We start from the raw sequence: 20,980 nt of genomic DNA on the forward strand, positions 1-20,980 counted from the left end.
ACTTTATTGTACAATGCATACAATTGTACATTATTTCTAACGCGATCCGCTTATAACGCGAAGTGATTCTTTGGTCCCCAGGCACAGCGTTATAAGGGGGTTGAGCTGTATATATTATAATACCTTACCGTAGAGTACGGCACTGCGATTCTTTGCCAACATAGACTGATAGGCACATTAGAAATGACTTAACAAGTGTAGTGGGCACTTATTTTATTTATTTTCTTACACTTGCCGGTAGTTTTTTCATGTGAGACGGCGGAGGGACGGGGTGACGTTAAACGTTTGCGCACCCTGCCCTAAGTCTTTGCTTGAGCCACTGATTGAGCCACTTGTGCTGAAGCAGGGATATCCTTAATACCTGATCTGTTGGTGGCCCTTGAGGACTGGAGTTGCCCTCCCCGTGATAGATCCTGGTCTGCGCAACCTTAGTTTTGTCACCATTACATTGTTAGGTATTGCATTACTTAGATGCCCCTTGCTTTCCTTCCAATTACAATGCATACTATTTAACGATGCTGGTCAGCAATTACCGCTTAATAATATATGTCAAAATACAGAAGGCGGTTCAACTTTACACTAAATTACAGTGCGTTTTAGACAGAAATTGATTAGGATTGGAGTAGATTTTCTCTTTAATTGCTTAAATGTTTATCTGGTACTGCATTGATTTCAGCTTAATAACAATGTATTAAATATAACAATGCATTGTGAAACGTGCATTCTTTCCAAGGTTATTTACACATAATTGTTTCTAGTACGGTAACTATAGAATCCCCAATCAGCCCCCACCTCCCCGGCACTGGGCCACCTCTCACAGAAGCAATAGGCAGCAGCACGCACAGTACTGTGAGTGAGTCAGTGGCTGCAGTGAACTACTGTGAAGTCAGGAATGCTGAGGGCTCCGCAGGGAAGAAACACAAGTCTCTCACTCCAAATAATTCATTTGATGTTGCAGTGCTTTTTTTTTTCCAGCTTTACAACAACCATCCCATTGCAAGCCTAAAAAGCAAAATCGGAAGCAATAACAACCACAGAAATTGCTATGCTGATGAATTAACGCCAACCAGAATCAAAAAGTCAAGCCGACGCTTCCTCTGTTGCTGAATATGGTATATGTGTACTTGAAGTTTTTTGGTTTGTTTTCCGTTGTCCCATTAGAATCTTTGAAGCAGGACGCCCGTACTATTATGCTTAAAAGAAAAAGGTCATAGGCCTGATCATTTTGCTCAAGGACAGATTTTAAGAATTCAGAAAGAAAGTTTTCTCATAATTCGCCTAAGTGGTAAGTACCAATACAGATATTAGTTTTTGCAGGGTGCTTTATAATCAGCAGCAACACTTCAAAAAGGCTCACCCCACTTTCTAACGCCTTAACATACTAGAACATTACAACATATACAGTACAATCAGAATTAAAGAACGGCACAACATATTCAGGTACAGTGCCGACTACTCAGTCCACACAAACATATATATATATTTATATATATATATATATATATATATGTATATATATATATATATATATATATACACACATACATAATTACACACCCATATTATATATATATATTTTTTCTTTTTCTTTGTGATTATGTGCTTAATTGGTAAATCCTCTAATTGTTTCCCATTTCTTAAAAAGATTTATTGGGAAGTGCTTTCTAAACAGCCCACTTGATGCAATTGTGGAATGTATGTTTGTGTGCATGCTTTTATTTGTATAGCAATAACTAAGTATTTACTGGAGCACTTTACAGAAACAAGTTTACATGACATACAGTAATACTGGGAGATATGTATTACAGAATGGGGAAGTACATGATGTAAAAGTAAATACTGGACAAACAAGACCCTGCTTTAAAGAGCTTACTACCTACAGTAAGTGGTAGCGTATGTTCAATGATTAATAGAGCATGTGTTAGAGGAGAAGAAGGCCAATTAGTGACAAGAATCTATATAATGATTCATAGCTGAAGCAGTATCCTCAGTAAGGTAATGCAGAGTAAACAAGCACTACTGGACTAAGACAGCTATTTCTTTTGAACTATTTCGTAAGGCATAAACCCCAGTGTATGGGGGGGGTCAGAGATCTCACTTATACCCCCTCTGGGATGGGAGGACAAAGACCCCGCTTATACCTCCAAAGAGGTGGGGTAGAGACCCCACGTATACCCCCATGGGATGGCAGGGGGGAGGGTTCAGAGACCTCACTTATGCCCCACTGGGAGGAGGGTCAGAGATACCACTTATACCCTCACTGGGATGAGGGGCAGACTCTTGTCTACAACCACTTGGATGGGGGCAGGACCCCACATATACCCCAACTGGGATGGGGAGGGCAGAGTTTCCACTTTGCCCCCACGGGATGGAGGGGCCGAGACCTCATGTATATCCCCACTTGGATGGAGAAGACCTTATTAATATCCCAACTTGGGTAGGGGGACGGAGACCCTACTTATACCTCCACTGGGTTGGGGAGGGCTGGGATTCCACTTATTCGGTGGTGCGCTCCAATTGTCCACATGGTGGAATTAGGAGAAGGATCAGCACCCTTCTATTGGGAATCCTTGTCACGGAAGACCAGGTTTATCAACACCTTTTATACCGGGATCATTTGATTGAGCAAGACGAAGCAGTAAAATAAATTGTAATTTATTCCACGATTAGACATACACACAATGTAACAGAATTTTCACTGAAAACACACATACTGGGAACAGGGCTAACAAAATAAATCTTCCTTGGAACGAAATGTTAACAACCGACATTTGTAGGAGCCCTTTCCAATGACGGGAGGTACTCACGAAAGTCCTGGAACACAACTCGGCATGCAATACCATCCGCGACCACTATGTCCCTGAAAAGCGGGACTTAGAAAATTTCTTGAGTAAAAATCTCTGAAGCCGGCTCACGTCTATTTCTCACAGAGCATCATTTTCGTAACTTGAATTTGCCACTGATGGTTTGGTGCTTGGAATCTGAGGTCCTGATTGGCTGCAAGGTTTCTTATAGATTTTAGAGTCCCATTCAGAAACCACTACAGCCAATCAGCGCGTGGGAATTCTCCTGCCAGCCTATCACCGATTTGCTGGTATACTGAAGCCAGGTGGGTACCGATTTGGAACCTGGCACCTTTGCCTCTTAGCATATCGAGCCCACCCGCTGTCCAGACTCTGCAGAGTCTGGGGAAGGGCAAATGGTTGCTGGTGACCTTTACACATGGACCAGGGGTAACCAAGTGGGCTTAACCTTTATTTTCGAGCCTGGTTAACCCCTCACCGTCACAATCCTGCCATGCCGGCGAATTTTAGGGGTGAGAAACTATTTTGCTGCCAGACTACAGGGAACTGGTGGGATTTAGCATGAAATATGGATAAGAGGCTCACAGAGCTGGTGACAGTTGAACCAGTCAACTTGAGTTAATGGCTGAGTTGTCTCAGCCAGAGGGAGGAGGAAATTGTACATTTCGGTAAGATTAAGATGAGTTTGGGTGTCATTGAGCTGGTTGGCAGTGTTGCAGCAGACAAGTTGAAGGAAAGGCTGATCTCAGCCAGTGGAAGGATAAAGTTGGGCACCTATGGAAATTGGAGGGGTAATAACTCACGCTGTAGCTGCCTCCAGCATGGTCTACCTTGCTGGTGCTGGCCAGGGCTCGGGGGGCAATGTTGTACCAGATAAGTTGAGGTTCAATCTCAGCCAGGAGAGAAATTGGGCATTTAGGAAAGTTTAGGATAAACTTGGGGCTCACAGGCTGGTCGGCAGTGTTGCACCAAACATGTTGAAGTATAGGCTGGGTTCAATCTCAGCCTGAGGGAGGATAAAATTGGGACCTATGGAAACTTGGAAAGGTCCATAGGTTGCTGCCCCTGCTTCGAGCAGAGAGGCTGTGGTGGTGCTTCCTGCCCCTCGGTGGGTCTGGCTGATTATTATGGTTATTTTTAATGACGCTTATACATGCATCACCAACTGGTTGGGGTAGCATTTATGAGCCAAGTTAGAGAACGTCCTGCCACAGGGTGTAATATTAGAATTGGCTGTGTCTAGGCCTGGCGTTCTATACTTCAGCCGCACGCGCGCATGGCAGTAAGCGGTGGCGAGGCAGATCACAGCAAATACGTGAAAATTTATATTTTCGCGCTGCTGCCGCGCCACGTGATGCTGCCAAGCCAATCACAGTGCGGCTGGGACAGGCTGGGGGGTGGGGGTTCCCGGGGCCGGAGGAGCTGGGCAAGTTCTGCATTGATTAATCTACCCCTCGGAGGGGGGGGGGGGTCTCTAAGGGGAGGAAGGGGGTGGTAGGAATCACTGAGGGAGAAAGAGGGAGAAGAGGTTGGTAAAGAGGAGTGGGACTGGTATTGATGTGCAGGTTGAGCTTGTGGTTGTGTGTGAAGCCATGTGTGACATCATAGCCACGCCCACCTGTCGCTCCCAGCACAGACCTGTACGCACAAAAAGTATGCTTCACGTGCACGAGCTTTAATTAGCACACGCGCGCGCGCCAACTATAAAACAAGCCTAATATGTATGCAGGATGGCAAGCCTGAATAGAACTCTCATGGTGAATAGGAATACACAGGCATCACTAAAGCACGTATTTACTAAGCGTTGCTGATCCATAGACACCTTCTGGCCCCTTTAAGTGAACAGGATAGCACTGCTTAATAAATATGGGCCTACATATATTTGTTTACAGCATTAGCTCCCAAGTGGTATCTGCCAGGATCTGCAGTGTACTGTGTTGTTATGTTATAATATCCTTGGTTATGTAATCAGAGTAGACAATGGTGCTAATCTTTGAGAATCAGTGACCTAAAGCCAGGCTCTTCTTATCTTGGACTTCTGATCTTACATGGCTGCGACCCAATTGTATTGGTATGATTTATAACGAGTTTTATTACTATTTAAAGATGCCTGCATGCTCAGAGAGACTGAATGCTTTGCCTGATTGAGTCTTACATTTGTTTATCCCAATATTTTTGCCCTTTTTATTTGCATTGCAGGTCGCTCTGACAGCGTGTGGGTTCAAGTCAATGTATAGCAACATCAAAATATTTTTGTTGGGGTAGATGTGGGTCTGATAATCTATATATTGGTTGCATGTTAATATATTCTTTCACATCGACGCATACGCCTACATGTGTAAACCGGTGATTTTAAAAGGCAATCCCACCTAGGAGCAAAGTGAGTCAATTCCAGTGACATGTTTAAGGAGTCTCAGCTGGGTAATCGATACCTTCTTTACCCAAAGGTGACACCTATAAGTAATTTAACATTATTCTTTTTTTCATTTAGACTTGGGAGGGGTTGTATTTGTGCGATGTCACCGTGTGATCAGGAAGTGCTTGTACAGCCAGAGCCCCCTATCCCCATCTTCCCTTATCTTTATTGGTTCTCTGATAAGTTATAACAGCGGTGCGCAAACTACCTTCTCTCCTCCTCGGTCACGCCCCCCCTCACCTCTAATGTTGCGTCATGTGACGTCACATCATGTGACCTGCGGCGTCATTTGCCGTCACGTCTCTATGGCAACGGGCGTTATTTGAAGCCGCGATGTCATAGACACGTGACTGGAGTCGGATAAATAAGTTTACAGAGGCCTCGCACTGTCAGCGCAGGGCCTCTGTAAAAACGCGCCTCCCCCCGAAAAATCTTGTGCCCCCCCTGGGGGGCGTACCCACTAGTTTGCGGACCGCTGAGTTATAAGGCGAAATAACCGTAAAGCAAAGACTTGATTGACAACCACTTCCGAATTCAGGGGACCTTTAAATCAATTGCTCTTCTCTGTAGTTTACAAATCCAGGTGTCCCGAACCCCCGGGCCACGGACCGGTACCGGGTCTGTGGCCTGTTAGGAACCGGGCCGCACAGCAGGAGGTGAGCGGTGGGCGAGCGAGCGAAGCTTCATCTGTATTTACAGATGCTCCCCATCGCTCGCATTACCGCCTGAGCTCCGCCTCCTGTCAGATCAGCAGCGGCATTAGATTCTCATAGGAGCGCAAACCCTACTGTAAACTGTGCATGCGAGCGATCTAGGTTGCGCGGTCCTTATGAGAAGTTATCCACCCTGGTCTGTGGAAAAATTGTCTTCCACGAAACCAGTCCTTGGTGCCGAAAAGGTTGGGGACCGCTGTACAAATCAACATTTGTTATGCTTTTACATTGATTGCTATTTTTCTTATGTTCACTGATTTGCAAAGATATCCAGAAGCACAGACGAATAGCAAGTTAGCTAGGGTGATCAGATGTCCCGGTTTAGCCAGGACAGTCCTGACGTTTTGGGCTCTGTCCTGAATTTTTGGGCTGCTGTCCCGGCTTTCTAGTCTGCTGGCCGCGCATGCGTGATCGGCACTTGCCATCTGCCCATGCGCCATTGGCGTTTACCGATTACGCATGCGCACAAGCAGCTGGCAAATGCTGATGGCACATGTGTGGTCAGCAAGCCCTTTTCATGCATGCGCAGTTGGCGGGTGCCGACTGCGCATACGTGACATTTGGCCCGGTTTTTGCCGGAACAAATCTGGTTACCCTAAAGTTAGCGCATCACCATACAAAATGTATAATGTTTGCGTCAACGTCTTTTAAAAAAAAAGTAACAATTGATGATAGGCGGTGGAGTTAGGGGCTGTTTGGATGTTTTCTGTATTGCATATACAGTATATAAATGCTATTTAATATTAAACTACAAGCATGCACTTTTGTTTGCCATAAATAACGCAAAAATGTTTGGCAAGTGTTTCTTGGTGTAAAAGACAAACACAACTAGACACAAACATTTCTTAGTGTATGAATATCCCTCAACTTAATGCACACCATCCAAAGTATAACAAAACACGCACCAAACATGAATAATACCAAACGAAGAAAGCAAGGAAATGGGTATTGCGGATTTATTTATTAAAATACCATTTTGAAGATAAATCCAGTGCCCATTTCCTTGCTTTCTGCGTTGGTATTATTCACTCATTGGGATAGCAGCAGGATTACCCCTGGGATAATCTGGAGCACTGGTAATTATGTATCTTTCCCTCTTATTATTGAAGTGTAAATATGGAGTGCTGTAATACAGGGGTGCGCAAAGTTTTCAGTCTGCGCCCTCTCCCCCCCTTACTTGATGTCCGGCATCTTCAGACGTCACGAGACCGCCACGTTACCATGGCGATGTGTCGCTGGAAGACGCCGGAGACCAGGTAAGGGAAGTTACAGAGGCCTCGCGCACGATCACCGGCATTTCATTTAAATGCCTTTGGTAAGAGCGCGGGGCCTCTGTAACCGCCACGCCCCACCACAAAATCTTGCACCCCTGCTCCAATACATCATTTTTTCAGTACATGAATAATGACATACAGTACCAACTGGGGTTTCCTGTTTGCCTTCCCCTGGATCAATGTAAATAGAAATATAGGATGAGTATCTCAGTCGAATTCAACATTGGTTGAACTCGATGGACATATGTCTTTTTCTACCTGAGGTAACTATTTTACATAGTTACAGGTGTAAAATATGCGGCTAATGATTTCAGGTGAGTAATTTTTTTTACCACAATCCACTCTTTCAATTTGCTGTCACAAAACAATTATTGTATTTATACATAGCCCGCTATGTATTAAACTTTACTGGCAGTATCTTTCTGCTGGTACAGTGAAATGTATACTGGGGTGAGAAGTTCCAAAAAATTGCAGTCGTATGTCCCAAACACCCTTTGTCCCAGACTTCCTCTGGGTGATTGGCGGTCGGGCTGAGAGAAGGGGAAAGCTTACATGACGCAGAACATTTTTTGTGAACTTTTTATAGTTCCAAAGCAGTTAAACATCGTAAATGGTAAGAACGTGGTACGTGGCATGTTGCCATGTATTAGGGTTCTGTACATTAATTCTTTCATGGCCATTGCTTTTCAATGCATTGCAGTGCTTTTTTGACAGTTATGGATTAAAGGCGCAGCTATTTAAACAATACATTAGAGAATTAAGGATTTAGGACCAGTTACACTAAGCTCTCTTCGGCCATTTAACCTAACTGTAACTTAAATTAACATTGGGCTAATTGTAACGCTTATCCACTAAAGGAAATAACTTAACATTAACCCAGTTTTACGCCTTTAACTAGCGTGTGGTTCCATTTTCCAGCCGTTGGTGCTAATGATATGCAAAGGAAGCGATCCCCCTAACATCGCATATCCACGAAAGGCTGCTCAGGTTAACGCAGGAAATTAACGAAAGATACAGCGGCAAGAAGAAGTTTGGGAACCCCAATGATAATTACAGCAATTCCATAGTTTTGCCATGATAACCTTCTTGAATCAAAACCAGTCTTTCCTTAAATATCCAATAGGGCTTATATCAACCAATTCCATATCTTTTGAAACAAAATGAATTAGACTACGAGTAATTAAGAGTCATGTTCAAAAGTAAGTGAAACCCTGGTTTTGTCAGCAAAATTAAAGAGGATAATTAGAATCAGGTGTTTAATTCGGGAGATCTTCAGGTGTAAGTTTGGGAGGCCCCGCCCTACAGTATATAAAGATCAGAAACTTTGTGAGTTTGATCTTCACCATACAGCTGTGTGGAAACACGTCATGCCACGACCCAAAGAAATCTCGGAGGACTTCGGAAAAGCCGTTATTGATGCTCATCAGTCTGAAAGACTTACAAAACCAGTTCTAAGCATTTGGGGCTCCACCAATCCACTGTCTAGACAGATCGTCTCCAAATGGAGAAAGTTCAAGACCACAGTCACTCTACTCAGGAGCGGTCTTCTTACCAAAATCTCTCCAAGAACAAACTGGCAAATCATCCAGGAAGTCACAAAGAACCCCAGAGTAACATCCAAGGATCTGCAGGCCACCAGATACTGAATCTAAAGGTTCACATACTTTTTTCACACATGGATATTGAATGTGAAATCATTTTTGGATAAATAAATGTTGAAAAAGTATCATGTTTTTGTGTAATTTGTTTGATCAGGTTATCTTTATCCATTATTAGGACTTAGATTAAGATCTAATAAAATTTTAGGTTTGAAATATGGGAAAATCCTATGCGGTTCACAAACCCTTTTCTCGTATTTGAAGATAACGCAATATAGTGCTGACCTTACATTAAGCCAATACTGAGTTCAACAACGGCCATTGTTTTTGCTTCTAATTAGTTCAGTGAATATATGTTAACCTCAGGGAAGATAATGCCTGTTACTTTTTTAGGTAACCCAACGTTATTTGCCATCATTTAACAGGAGGTCAGTGTAACTAGGCCTTACTGTAATTGTATTAGTTATCATGCGTTGGAGTGAATGAACCTTTATGAGTTTATCAGCGAAACAGCAAGTTTTGATTGCACACTCATAGTGGCCAGAGCAGAGTTCTTCATGATGTTCATAACACAGTATATTTGATACTGTAGGTTGTAAAGATGCGAGTGATTCATATCTTAAGATCGTAGTTAAAGACATATTGTATTTCTCCGTGCACAAAGCTAAAGGGAATGTTTTTGTTGTCACACTAACCTCACGATTACACAGTCCAGGCTGCACGTCTCTCCCTCTGGCTCTCTTTTATATAGTGACTTATCAGGTTCCTCGGCTTTTAACATAGATGTTCATTACAGGAAATATAAACCTCCTGGTATTTCTTTCTGCCTGAACTTGTCCGGATAGAAACTGGATGGAGGGTTTCATGGGATTATTAGGTGAAAATTGCTTTGATTATGGCATTGAGTAATAAGGAAATAATCCATTGTATTTACAGTGGTATTCAAAACTATGTTATTACCCCTATTGGTCAATAAAGTTTTGAAGATTGGCTATGATCCGAAAATTACGTGGCATAAATAACAGCTCATGTTGCAGATCCCATCTAAACAAATTGAGGTTACAGCATAAAGCAAATGGTAAGCCTGATAACATACCTCCAGCTCTCTCGTTACCCAAACTGCCTCATCCAACAGTAATTCCTTCTACCCCATTCAAACACCAACAAAGTGTGGGAAAGGAACTCTTCTTTTAAGTTTACTGGGGAAGGAGCACATGGCTTACTTGACACATGTCTGTATGTTACAACTTTTCTCAGTTTAATTATTTTTTTAAAGATTGTATTGAAAGGAATATTTAAAAAAAAAAAAAAGAAGCTTTTTTTTGCCAGGGCAAATGCCAAAATATGTTTTAGGAAAATCAACAAATATTCCATTTCTATTTATGTTTGCAAAGGTGTTGGTTGGCCTGTTAACAAACACAGGTCTGGGAACTCAGACTAGTATACAGATACAGAAAACAGAATAAACTGGGGCGCTCCCTCTTAATCTAATATAAATGTAGTAATGATCAAAATAAATTGATGAACCATACTAGACCATAAGGTAATGGTGTTGGTTTCTGGTTAGCCCCAAAGAGAGGATCTTCCCATGATTCTCGTAGTTGAAATATGTGAAAAGAAGTGTAGGGGGGCGCAATGCGCATAGAAGGGGGTCAAAAGATGTCCCTGTCACATAAACAATAGACAGTGTCTATAATGATAGTGATAAGATATTTATATATCAACTAGCAGAGAGACCCGGCGTTGCCCAGACAGGAGGGGGGGGGGGGGACAGTGGACAGGAGAGGAGGGGGGCAGTGGACATTAGGGGGGACGACGACAGTGGACAGGACAGGAGGGGGGACAGTGGAAAGGACAGGAGGACAGGAGGGGGGGGGACAGTGGACAGGAGAGGAGAGGGGGCAGTGGACAGGAGGGGGGGGGACGACAGTGGACAGGACAGGAGGGGGGACAGTGGAAAGGACAGGAGGGGTGGCGGACAGTGGACAGGAGGGGGGGGGGCAGTGGACAGGCCAGGAGGAGGGGGGCAGTGGACAGGACAGGAGGGGGGGGCAGTGGACAGGAGGGGGGGACAGTGGACAGGAGGGGGGGACAGTGGACAGGAGGTTGGGGACTGTGGAACGTCCGGCGATCGGAACAGGCTGCTCTGCCCCTCCCCCCCGTGGCCATTTCCCGGGGAGCACCGTGGGCAAGGTGACCGGAGGGAAGGGCATGTCCCGCGCGGCCGCCACTGCCCTGCTCCCCCCTGTTGAAGGGGGAAGGCGCGCCGAGGGGGAAGGTAAGCTGCGGGTGAGGGGGGTGGGGTGAGCCGGCGGCAGCTACAGCATTGTTGTGGCTTGTGGGAAGGCTGGAGGGTCCACGTGTCCCCCCACCGGGGGGTGTGAAGTGGAGGGGGGGCGTAGAAGTCGAATGGGAGGGTATTGTGGTTTTAAAATGGGGTGGTGGTATAAAAGGTTGTGCGTTTCCATTTTTGGTGGCTGCTAAAAGAGTAAAAGGCAGGTAAGGTAAACGTCAGAGAGGGCTATATTTATTATAGGGTAAGAGGGGTGCACAGTTGAAATCGTAAGGGTGATGGAGGGTGTAGCGCCATTTTAATATTGTGGCGTCCGACAGGATGGAGTAGTGCGGAGCGCCCGGTAAGTTGTACCGTCCGTGAAGGGAGTCCGCTTAGGGTGGAAGGCGCGCTGAGGGGGAAGGTAAGCTGCGAGTGAGGGGGGGTTATGAGGGGGGGTTATGGGGTTGGGGGGGGAGCCGGTGGCAGCTACCGCATTGGTGTCGCTTGTGTGAAGGCTGGAGGCGCGCGCGGGGGAAGGCTGGAGGCTCCTCGTGTTCCCCCCCACCGGCCGCCCCAGGGGACAGTCAGCCGCGCTTCCCCCAAGTGGCCATGCAGGGTTAAGGGCGCCGCGAGGGGGAAGGTAGCGGGGAGGTGATGGTGGGGGGTGTGCCAGCGGGGAGGTGAGCTGTGGGTGAGGGGGGGGATGGTGAGGGGGGGTGATGGTGGGGCGGGGGTGATGGTGGGGGGGGTAGCAGGGAGGTGAGCTGTGGGTGAGGGGGGGTGATGTTGAGGGGGGGTGATGGTGAGGGGGAGCCAGCGGGGAGGTGAGCTGTGGGTGAGGGGGGGTGATGGTGGGGGGGGAGCCAGCGGGGCGGTGAGCTGTGGGTAAGGGGGTTGGAAAGTGGGTTACACTTACCAAGGTCAGTGTGTGAATCCGCAGGGTGGCGACAGTCTCAGGAGGTATGGTGGGAGTCTGTGGCAGTATGTGTGTGTATGTGTGTGTATGTGTGTGTCACAGTGGAGTAGGTGATGTCACTGTACCTTTTGGCCAATGAGAGTCGTGTGGGAGGCTGACTATGGGCGGGCGGACACAGGGACCAATGTCTGTGTTTGTTTATGGAGCGTACCTCTTGGCCAATGAGAGTCGGGGGGGGGGAGGGGAAGGGGCGAACCCACGGACCAATCAGATTCACCACATCTACTAACAATCTCACAATTTTCAATTATATAGATATAGATGTACTCACACGGCCGAGTGTGGTACTGGGCATAAGTAATGGTATCTTTTACTACTGATGCCTTGTCGTCAAAGACCTTTTCCTTAAAACGCCTTTCCTTTCGTCAGCAGTCAAACAGTCAACAGTCAGGAGATCATAAGTATCTTTCCAGGTGTCCTCCGCGGCTCACAAGATGATAGTGCATATAATGTAAGACCGCTCCGGTGAATGCAGCAGACTTCTGCATCAATTTGTAGTGTGTTCCTTGCCCTGCGTCCGGTGCTCAGGACTCCAGCAAAGGCGCTCGAGCTAGCTACGGTAGCCGAATCCGGTCAGACAGTACAAAGTCCAGAGCCCCACATGAACAACGCGTTTCGCAAAGAATTGCTTCGTCAGGTTCAGCTGAACCTGTTCTGTCTCTAAATTAAGAATGTTTTTATTATAGCTGACATTATGGGAGACAATAGTCTCTAGGGAGGCAAGGTTGCAAGGGAGCCAAGTTATAGATGACAATTTATTTATTTATAAAATATTTTACCAGGAAGTAATACATTGAGAGTTACCTCTCATTTTCAAGTATGTCCTGGGCACAGAGTTAAGACAAATAATACATGTTTACAAATACAGTTACATAATGAGCAGGGTATACATTATATACAAGACATTGCATGCACAGTTAAAGATAATTTATATTATGGGCGTATGAAACAGTTACAGACCAGATTAAAATGTGTGAAAGCCTTAGATTTGAAAGAACTTAGACTGGTGGTGGATGTAAGAGTCTCTGGTAGGTTGTTCCAGTTTTGGGGTGCACGGTAAGAGGAGGAGCAGCGGCCGGATACTTTGTTGAGCCTTGGGACCATGAACAGTCTTTTGGAGTCTGATCTCAGGTGATAGGTGCTGCATGTGGTAGGGGTGAGGAGCTTGTTCAGGTAGCTGGGTAGCTTGCCCATGCAGAATTTAAAGGCAAGACAGGAAAGGTGAACTTTGCGCCTAGACTCGAGTGATGACCAATCTAGTTCTTTGAGCATTTCGCAGTGATGTGTGTTATAGTTGCATTGGAGAACAAAACGACAAATTGAATTGTAGAGGGTGTCAAGTTTGCTAAAGTGGGTTTGAGGTGCCGAGCCATATACTATGTCTCCATAGTCAATAATTGGCATTAGCATCTGCTGTGCGATACGTTTTCTGACCAGGAGACTTAGGGAGGATTTGTTCCTGTAAAGTACCCCTAGTTTGGCATAGGTCTTGGTTGTCAGGGTATCAATGTGCATCCCGAATGTTAAGTGGGAGTGACAATGCCTTACAATATTTGGGAATGGTACCCATTGATAAGACTTTGCAAATTATCAGTATGCCGTCAGCTTGCCTGAATTTGCTTCAATCCAAGTCATCTGCATGCATCACATTTATCAATGTTGACTTTGTGAATGGTGAGACTCTTTAGCATGCAAATCAACAGGCACGATTTGGCAGGCTCTTACATGCTCACCATTGCACATTACTTTCTTTATGTTTACCTGTCCACGTTGGAAGAAAATAAACGGTGTCAAGCAATACTTGTTTATGTACATCTGTCCATTTTTAGAGCTGTCTGATAAGTATACCAGATCTATAAAACAGATTTGCTTGGAATTGTGCAGCTTGTGTTCCAGAATGAACGAGGTCTCCTAGAGCTTTACCCTCCAGACTTACCTCGGAGACTCCCCCATTTTGATGCTACTTTCTTGAATTCTCCTTGGGAGGAGAATTACCGCCTGGGAGAATAGTAGGTCTATCAACAACATTTGCAGTGGGCATATCAACAAATGTTCCTCGGACACATGCTACTCATCATTTACTGGCTAGTGCCATGTAACTCCAACTCCTGCATTTCCTTCAGGAGCTCGGAAGAGAATAGTTGTGGGTCCTCCAGAGGTAAAACTATTATTATGTATTAATAAAATGTTTTACCAGGAAGTAATACATTGAGAGTTACCTCTCGTTTTCAAGTATGTCCTGGGCATAGTTAAGATGACAAATAATACATGGTTACAAATACATAGTTACTTAAGTGAACAGGGTATACATTATATACAAGACATTGCATGCACAGTTAGAGATAATACATATTATAGGCGTATGTAACAGTTACAGACAAGATTAAAATGTGAGACAGATTTAGTTTTGAAAGAACTTAGACTGGTGGTGGCTGTGAGAGTTTCCGGTAGATTGTTCCAGTTTTGGGGTGCATGTTAAGGCCGCGCTTATAGTCCCGCCGATGCTAACGTCACGCTGCGGTTGCTGGAAAAATCAAATTGAAGTGACTTCCAGCGATCGTGACCAAGCCGTCGCGTCGTCAGCATCAATACATTTGTTTTGACGCAATGTCGCTGTCGCCGGCACTATAAGCGCGGCCTAAGAGAAGGGGGAGCAACCGGGTACTTTTCTGAACCTTGGGACCATGAGCAGAGGTTAAACTACGGCTGCATGGTCAACAATTGAAAGCCGTAACATTTCTTGATGCCTACTATTGGCTGCCATATTGTGTCTACAGGGGAAATATTGTTGCCTGGTGCAAAATGACATATCTTGGGAACTGGGGGTGTCCCCAGAGGTCAAAGAACAGCAAATAGTCTCCATGGGACTACCTGGTTCAGGTAATATAAAAAAAGAAACTCTTCCCCCAGCACCCACCAAAAAAAGCGACCAGCAAGGACTGCTTTAAACACTATTACAGCCCCAAGAATCGTCACGTTATAAGTAGCACTGTTACATAGTTACAAATATCCTTGTATAATGGTAAAGGGAGTGCAGCTTTTATGTTGTACAATGCAAATATATTCCTTTGAGATCAATTCACCCTATGTTGCCGTGTCTGTCCACAGCCACCTGTAGTGATGCAGCGCTCAAAGCTCCTTGCCAGCAATGTGGACAAGCAGTGGGAGGCTGACAGGCGGGGGGCCAGACGAGCTGAGGTCAGGCTTAGCAATGGGCTTCACGAGTTGGAGGAAGCCCAACACTACCATGTCAACAGCATGACCAAGGAGCAGAAACTCATCCAGAGGGAACTTGCTAGGATCAAGCAAGGTAAGAACATATCAACTGAAATAGCTTCACAAAACAACTTCTCCACGTGAAGAAAGGCTTAATAAATGCATTCAAGAATACACTATACACGGACTCACAAGTCATGGTAACTACCAGAGAAACAAAGAATCAATTAATCTAATCAACACAGCACAATCTTTATGGTAGCAACATTGATTATGATATTCTGAAAAATGTATTAAGCTGCACATCACCCATATCAGGCTGAGTCCATGGTGTGGGAGACCGCGTGGAGGCGTTCGCACGGGGCGCGATCAGATTGCCTTACGGCATTGATCGCGCCCATAGGCCGTGTAGACGCACACAGGAGGGGGTGCGTGTTGCGCAAGAAATCAGTTCAAACTGATTTCTTGGCGCTACACGTAGGTCACGTGAGCGGGTCGCCCAATGAGGGCGAACCAGCTCCGTGACGCCCCTAGGAACGCCCCCCACGGCCCGTCGACCATGGCCAGGGAAAGCACCCGCTTTCCCACGGCCTCCCCATGCCTCCGCGTGGGTGAAGGCACCATGTCCCGGACCTCAGATGACTATGGGTACACATAGGCCACACAACACATCACGTATAACGCAAAATATTACAGACTTCCCATCACAAATAATGATGATACGGTATATCACAATATACGTTTTACTCCACTTGGCCAACCTCTTTGGGAAACGACAGTGTTTACGAGGCGTAGCATTGCTAAAGTTAAAAACAAATGCAATGGTACAAATATGTATAAATAAATATTTTCTGGTGAGCAACATGGATTATTGTTTCAAAGATGCAGCCTAATGGTTAGAATACATGGGAAATGCAGTTGGTGCAACTCGAACTCTACACCAATGGATGGGAGTGAATGAATATATCTCATACGCAGTCTAGTAACCCAGTTATAGCACGTTTTAATTCTGAAGGTATTTTATCTTGAATTTCAGTCTCTGCTCAGAATAAAACTACTAATCCTACAAGCTTGCCCTTGCACTATAAAACTGGAAGACAGAGGATGCTTCCTACAATCTCGGCAGGCATGGGACACCGTTCCCGTCTTCAGATGGGAGGAGAAAGGTGAGGTACCATTACAGTCAATGCTACAATTCCTTAACCCTTTTGCTACCAAAAGGACCTGCAAAGCATTTCATCGCAATGCATTGCAGGTTCCTGTGGCTGCAAAAATGTTAAAGCAACAGTCTCTATTCTTGTCTAGAAATTGACTTAACTTTTTTTTTCTTTTAGATTTTGTAGAAATATTGTCATAAAAGCAATTTTGGGGGATTCTATTCTAAAAACTGCTTTGTAACTCATGTCTGACTCGGCTTTGAAATATCTGCTGCGATATTTTCAAACAGAGCTCTGAGATCCTAACTAGCCTGTAATGAAAGCAATAGGTGTTCTTTTTTCATTGGTATTCACATAACCCTCGAAATCGACCTATTCGACAGGTACTGTACATGAGTTCTGTGTTCTATACCTGTTGAATACCAGCTCCACCTATTGCTGCCAGTGTAATAGCATAGCTCTATCATATTATTGTTTTAAGCTCAGAAGGGTCAGCTAATTAGATCTGCTGGAAACTGGTGACATACTGTACTTACACGTGGAACAAAAAAAAAAGCAGACCTGATGCAGTACATGTTTTTACCACCAAATTTATTCTCACTACCACTGTAGAAACAAATGCATAAAATACAAATGTTAAATTGGATGTTTGCATATAGATAAAGCAGCAATCCCTGATATAAATATTGTTACTTATAATATCGGTCAATGTAAAATTGGTCAGCCCAATGTCTGGAGCCCCCTGGGCAATCTGGGGAAATAATATTTCTGGCAACCAACAAGAAAGTGAACATTCTGACTTTCTATTGTAGTCAGTCTCCAAAATGTTTTTTTTTTGTGTCAAAACAGGCACCAAAAAACTACAAATATCTCCAAGATTGCGGCTTTACTTGCACATTATAAGGTGCCCCGATGAGGTGCTCTCTTGCTTGTAAAAGGAACTAAATTTGACCTATTTACAGGTGCCGAATGCTAGAGGGTCTCCTATGTTGAGTTGTTATCAGACTGACACACATTATTTAAGTTTAGTCAGTCATCACAGAAACTATCTGTCCTCTGAAGAAATATGTTGATGAATTCCACCAACTTGTTTTAGTTCCAAAAGGGAATGCAATATATTGGAATGGAATACCTTGCAGGTCCTTCTCGTACAGAATTGATGTAATAGATTTAAATGCTATAGATCTGTAATTAAGATACCCAAAACACAGTACATGGAAAAATAAGTAGTACTGTATATTCAACATTCTCCTAATCAAAAGCACAACTTAGATTCTCAGTGACTTGTTTTTGTTGTATCTTAGTTTATCTCAACTGGATGTAGAGAGACACCTATAATGTACAAGTAAAATCTATACCTTATTCCTGACAAATCAATAATTTTTGGAGTGCAATATATCTGTAGCGAATGTTTGTAATCGTAAGCTTCTGTATGGTTTTAAGAAGAGTATGAAGGAATCATGGCATCAAAGGATTAAGTTACCATAAGATACTAATAATAAAGTAGCCAGACTGCATTCACATCATGGAAACATTGGATTGGGAAGCATCAAAGAGCTGGTTTTAGTTGGTAGTATTGTCAAAACGGTCATTACACTAGAGTGGTCCAGTGGTTACATCAAATATTGTTTTTTTATTTTATAGCATAAGAAAGCAATCAGCACCTATTCCAGAGGGTCCGGTAATGGCGTCTGGTTCATCTATGACACTCCAAATGCGGATCAATGACTTCATGGATGGTGTTAGCAGCAAAATGGGGAAGACGGAAACTCCTGTGTGCAGATCGAGGGCTGAATCCTCTCTTTCTGATATTAGCATAACACACGTTAAGAATTCCATTGCTAAGAGGCTGAGTATCTCCGATATGCCCACAGTGATGCAGGGCTCCATCAATAATGATGAACAAGGCGATTCTTCCGGGCTCATGAAAGAGGCCAGTGATAAGGAACAGGAATCAACCATGAAAGCTCCAAAAGAGACAGCTCCAAGATCAGAGCATCCCGCCACACATTCTGCAAGGCAGAGACGAGGCTCCCTCAAGGGAAAGCCAGTTTTTGATGAAGAATTCTATGCTCCCGATGGGAGCATCCGCACCATGCACACAATGCCTGACTTAATGGAATCCCTGGAGGAGGCCAAGAAGGCCAGATACATTCGGCATAGGTGCAAACCTGACTCAGAGAGAGAGTTGAGTGTACAGGAAATATTCCAATAGGATCAAACCAGTGACATATCTAAAGACAACCCCAGACTGACTATCTGTACAATAAAAAAAAAACATAACTTGTAATATTATCTGCTACACATCCTTATAGCCAGAGTTCTGATGAGCCTTTACTTAGCACTATTCTATTTAGTAATCCTCTTGTAAAATATTTTCTGTCCTCTGTGCTTGTTTACAGTCTTTGCTCCATCCCTTCCCTGATTTACTTTGTCTAGTGCTTGATTTTAGCACCAAAACTTAAGTAGTAAGAGCCTATTAGAACAGGACTATGAAAGGTCAAGTAGCACAATGCTTGGAGGTGAGAATTCAAAGTTCCTTACAAAAGAAAACAAGTATGTACACAGCAAAAATACATATTTTCAAGCATTGTTTAGGATATGCATTTATTTTGCTATTTAGATAGTATCGCAACTTTAAGCTCATGTGTAGTGTTCATAGTACTGTATGTGCATGTCTGTAAGACTTAAGTGGAAGTCTATTGGAATAACTTATGGTATAGTATAAGTGGAATCAAGATTTTAATTGTGTATGGCAGTAGGTAAGTGTTATATAACCACTACATTATGTGTATATAAAATGCTGTGCTAAAAATGACATTTAAATATATGTAATAATCATGTTAATGATCAACCAGATCCATATGGGAGAAGGGAAAACTTGCTTATGTGAATTATGTGTTTAATTATGTTGTGTTCCTGCAACAATTCCTGAGACCTTAATAATGTATGTTGAATGCAGAATGCGCATTATATATTCGGTAATATAGGCAAATCTTAAATCATTATCACATCAATACTGAAGACATTTTGCCAGCTCACATGATAGCAAAGAGATAAAACAATTGGTTACAAATAGCATGTTACTAATTTAGAAATAGATAATGAAGCAATACAACAGTGCAGTTTAGCAGAGCACACAGAATTCCCCAGTTAGAGACGAAAATACCGGCACCGAAAATTTTAAGTACAGTATCTCAGGAACTGGGGGGTCCTTGAAGTGGGGGACAAAAGCACAGTTCAGCTTAGAAGAATCCCCCTGGGTTCCTGCTTGAAGTTGCAACAAAGAACACACATGGTCAGTTATTAGTCATTAGTCATTATTCTGACACAAAGCAGCAAAACAAGTTTCATTTATTTGTTTTTTTTTATTACAGGTTTGAAGCAGGGGGTCACCAGAACTGAAATTAATGGGGTTCAACTCTGGAGACCCCCTGCTTCAATCCTGTAATAAAAAATGTTTAAAAAAACCCCCAAACAAATGAAACTTGTATTGCTGCTTTAAACTATCTTAGTTGGCTATTACAATTTGAACTGAATTTTTCCTCGGGTCACAGTGAAAAATACTAGGCAAAATGCAATGTTACCCCTCTTCTGCCAGAGGAGCACATGCACAACAGAGGAACATTGTACATCCACAATGGAATGACTGCAGCAAAGCGGTGAGAAAATTCATAAAAGCAGCCATTGTTACCGAATTCAGCTAATCTTATTTGACATCAATTTTGCCACCAATGACATACGCAAACTTAATGCTCAAAGCAGAAGAACCTAGTGTAACATTAACAAAAATTATATTAGGGTACTCACTACCACTTTACGATACGGTTGCTGTTAATCGCTTATTATGGGACCGATTTGTAGTAGTGACCATATTAGGTGTAGGCTTCGTATTTTGGCCCCAACTATTTCTTGTCTGTTAAGCTGGCTCTCTGCAGGATGTCTCAAACATTTACTGTCATGAGGAGCACTACCATGTGGAATTTGTTTCCAGTGAAAGTACAGAAAATATATATCTCATCAACTTTAAGGAAGTCATTGAAAACAGTTCATTTTGTCTAATTATGTCAACTGCAGTTATTGCTATGTAATGTGTTTAGAAGGTGCTTTGATGAGAAGGCACCATAACAATGTATAAATAAATCCTGATAAAAGCATGTGTAGTTATTGTGTGATATAAAATATATATATATATATATAACTCTTTGAGAAGCAAGAACCCAGTCGCTGCTTAGTTAGTTTCATGGTGTAGCGTAGAAGTTAAATGAGAAGGTCTCATCAAACATTAATGAGTTACACATACATGGAGACAGAAAAAGAACAGGAGTAGGCAGTGGAAGCAACAAAGGGAAACAGAGAGATAATTTTCTCATGCTCTGTTTGACGGAGGCGGCACAAATATAAAAGGATGGAAGAGTAGGTTACATATATTGTACATGGTGTAGATTCAAGAGCCTTCGTCTGTTTTGAAATGCAAAGCTATGCAGCTTGGAAGTGATGTATACAAGGAACAACAGAGTTGCTCCACTGGAGGAAAACAGAGTTTCTGAT

General features: G+C 43.6%; 1 protein-coding gene across 1 annotated transcript; it reads left to right on the top strand.

Moving 5' to 3' along the window:
• The first annotated feature begins 858 nt into the window (after positions 1 to 858).
• CCDC190 (coiled-coil domain containing 190) lies at positions 859 to 20,603 on the top strand. Its single transcript, XM_075616802.1, has 4 exons — positions 859 to 1,285; positions 15,165 to 15,366; positions 16,309 to 16,438; positions 18,074 to 20,603. The coding sequence occupies exons 2-4, from the start codon at positions 15,177 to 15,179 to the stop codon at positions 18,642 to 18,644; spliced, it is 891 nt and encodes a 296-aa protein (XP_075472917.1). The 5' UTR covers positions 859 to 1,285; positions 15,165 to 15,176; the 3' UTR covers positions 18,645 to 20,603.
• Positions 20,604 to 20,980: the final 377 nt, after the last annotated feature.

The sequence above is a fragment of the Ascaphus truei genome, chromosome 10 (genome assembly GCF_040206685.1).
Source record: "Ascaphus truei isolate aAscTru1 chromosome 10, aAscTru1.hap1, whole genome shotgun sequence".
Lineage (NCBI taxonomy): Eukaryota > Metazoa > Chordata > Amphibia > Anura > Ascaphidae > Ascaphus > Ascaphus truei.